At 41.9% G+C, this 3,362-nt stretch overlaps 1 protein-coding gene across 1 annotated transcript; it reads right to left on the reverse strand.

Moving 5' to 3' along the window:
* Positions 1 to 356: 356 nt before the first annotated feature.
* Positions 357 to 2,144, reverse strand: LOC117385461 (homeodomain-interacting protein kinase 2-like). Its single transcript, XM_033982748.1, has one exon. It carries the CDS (start codon positions 2,142 to 2,144, stop codon positions 357 to 359), a length of 1,788 nt encoding a protein of 595 aa, XP_033838639.1.
* Between the last annotated feature and the right edge of the window lie 1,218 nt (positions 2,145 to 3,362).

Here is a 3,362-nt window from a genome sequence, read left to right on the forward strand (position 1 = left end):
CCCTGCTATTCCTGTGCTGTAAAGTGGCCTGTGTAATCAAATATGGTTGTGTCTGAACCTTCTTCTCATCTTCTTAAATACTTATTATATTTTCCTGAGTTCTTAAGTTTCTTTCAGATGAAGGAAACTTAAGAACCCGAAGGAAACTTAAGAACTCAGCTCCTTAAGTTTCCTTCAGATGAACCATTTTAATTAGAACAATTAAAATTGTTCATCTGAAGTTTCCTTAAGTTTCCTTCAGATGAAGGAAACTTAAGAACCCGAAGGAAACTTAAGAACCCGAAGGAAACCTAAGAACTCAGGTTCTTAAGTTTCCTTCAGATGAAGGAAACTTAAAAACCTACAACCCTAAAGAATTATGGGGAGTACAACGGCTCCAGCAATGATGACACATAACTGAGAGCAGTCTGTCCTGCTAGAAAACCACCAAATGCCACTGTCTTGAAACATCCCAAAATGGAGCAGGAGCTGCTCAGGCTAGAACAGGCAAAATATGAGTCCTGGGGTACAATGTCTTCTGGAATGTCGATGACAATGCTGCTCAGGCTAGAACTGGCAAAATCTGAGTCCTGGGGTACAATGTCGTCTGGAATGTCAATGACAATGTAATCTGGCCTGTCTTCTTTGGCATTTGACGCTTCCCTAATCGGATCAGGATCTTCAAAGCCTGTGACGTCGATGCGGTGTTCAGACTTCTCTGACTGGATGTTCTCCTTGTTGTTCATCTGAGTCTCTAGAATAGCTGGGTTCAAACACTGAGGTATTTGGGGGACACTTGTTTCTCCTACATTAAGTGGTTCATTCCAAACTGGATCTTCACGGCCAAAATAGAAAAACCCATCGACGTACTTGACAGGTTGCATGTTTTCCTCGTTGTCCATTGGAGTCTCTAGAATACCCTGGTTGAAACACTTTGTGTTGTCTATGTGCTCCAGTGTTTGGGTGGGTCTTATTGCTTCCTCCTCATCTCGGAGCGGCTCTGGTACATGTTGTGGGACGTGTGGACTGGGCTGTTCAGGAGGGCTCAGATCAGACACAGTGGTGGACCCTTTAAGAGCTAAGGCCATGAGGCCACGAGCGTTCTCACTGTATTCACTGTCATCACCGATCAGATGTTCCATCGTCACAAAGGGGTGATGGAGTGCCTCCTTGGGAGTGATTCTCATCTCATGGTCCAGGTCCAGAAGTCTCTTTATGAAATCAGCAAAGGCCAATCTGTCTCTGTGCTCTGGGTCTCCCGTTCTTGAATGAGACCCCTGAAAAACACTGTCTAAAGAGCTGAATTTTTCAGCTAGACACTCTGAGACGTTGGGCATGTCTTCTTTCTCACTGCCATAGTACTCATCTAAGGTTTTAAGTCTCCACTGTGTGAAGTCACTTGAAGGGCTTACAAAGTAATCTAAAGACAGATGTGCTTTTTGGAGCACTTTTTCGCTTGGAAGTCCTACCAGTTCGACGATGGTCCTGAGATTGTCGTAGGCTGAGTGTCCACTGAAAAGAAAGTATCCCGTGAAACACTCTGCCAGAGTGCAGCCTAGAGACCACATGTCCACAGCCTCAGTGACTTCGCAGCCTAGAGTGATCTCTGGAGATTGGTATGGAAAAGGTTGCGCCATGGACCAGAAGTCCATCGTGTCTGCATAACCAGCAAGGCCAAAGTCAATGAGTTTGACTTTAAAAGGCTGCTTACTGTGGTTCACCAGCATGATGTTGTCTGGCTTTAGGTCTGCATGAATGATCCCAGCCGTCTTGAGACCGTCAAAGGCCACCAGGAGCTGCTGTGCCACTGGACGGAGCTCACACAAAGACAATGCCTCTTCTCTCATGTCCATAAAGTCGAACAGGCTCCTGTCTAATGTTTCAAATACCATGCATTCGGAGTCCTGTTCTGCAAAGTATTCAATGAACCTGACAATATTGTACTTGTCTGGTTGTAAGAGGCGCAACTCCTCCAAGATCTTAACTTCTTCTTCGAGAACGCTACTGGCGTTCTTCAGGGTTTTAACTGCCACGACCTCTAAATTCTGAGGGTGAAAGCATCTAGTGACTGTACCAAAAGCCCCTTCCCCAAGTACGTCCAAGACGATGTACTCCCCTAACTTAAACAGGGTTTGATCTGGTCTGGAGGAATATCCTGAAGCCATTTCAGTATGTATTTAGGTTGGTCAAAAAATGAGATATCTAAGCAATAGAAGAGCAATACACTAACAATACACGAGCAATACACGAACAATACACGAACAATACACGAACAATACACGAACAATACACGAACAATACACGAACAATACACGAACAATACAAGAGCAATACACGAGCACTTGAAAATTGAATTGAAGAATTGAATTGACTTTGTTGTGACCGTTGAGTTTGATCTAACAAGTACTACAAATCGATTGCTTTGTGTCAAAGAATCACTTCGTGTCAAAGAATCACTTTGTCAAAGGATTTCTTTGTCACCGTTGCCATGGTGACGAGAACTGTTACTGGTTGCTAGGTGAGTGTCCTAGAGCTGGTCACATGACTTCATGACAACATTATAGAATGCCTCATTTAAATGTGAGCTGGAGAACAGTCAGGATTCTATGGTAGAATTTGCTGTTTAAAGTGACTGTACCTAGTTTTCATATAATTGAGCTAAATCTGTCTTGCTCATTACAGATATATTGTAAACCACAACATCACAAGGGGAGACTGAGCATTTTGAGCATTGGATATGTAGACAGACTAATAAACCAGTTTTTTGTTTTTTGTTTTAGTTTTTTTGGTTTTTTATGAAGTAACAACATTATAACATGGCTTAAAGCTCACAAGAATAGAATCAATTTTGTGTAGTACCGGATCTTATATTTTGTGTAATAACTTGAATATTTGTTATATTAGTTCATCTTTCATTCATTTGTTCATCTTGAGAATGTATGTTATTTCCTATTATAAATAGAGTAAAATTTCCATTTTGTAAGTTTATAAAATAGTTAAATATGCATTTGCATGGTGTTACAACATTTAAATATAAAGAATTCATGATTGATAAAAAGCTTAAAAAAATACCCCATAATAAACATGTTACTTGATTTGAGTGGACGTGATGACGTGATGACGTGATGCACGATGCAGAGAACGTTCGAGAAGTGGCAATGGCGCGAACAACTCAACGAAGAGAAGCTCGTACGAGAAAACACAAACATTATTGAAAGCCGCTTTTCAGCTACTCTGAAGATTTTTCCCCTTGCTCTGGAGGACTGAGGACTGAGGAGAACTCGCGGGACTTATCGCACAGTCTGGGGGTGAGTTTTCACGGAGTCTTCCGAGAACCGTGCAAAAAAAAAGCTAAGCTAAAGCTAGCGCCGTTTTTCTGCTAC

This window comes from Periophthalmus magnuspinnatus, chromosome 17 (assembly GCF_009829125.3).
Source record: "Periophthalmus magnuspinnatus isolate fPerMag1 chromosome 17, fPerMag1.2.pri, whole genome shotgun sequence".
Classification (NCBI taxonomy): domain Eukaryota; kingdom Metazoa; phylum Chordata; class Actinopteri; order Gobiiformes; family Gobiidae; genus Periophthalmus; species Periophthalmus magnuspinnatus.

What these genes read in the sequence shown, in the direction of transcription:
- LOC117385461 (XM_033982748.1), bottom strand. Translation starts at nt 2,144, where the DNA reads ATGGCTTCAGGATATTCCTCCAGACCAGATCAAACCCTGTTTAAGTTA.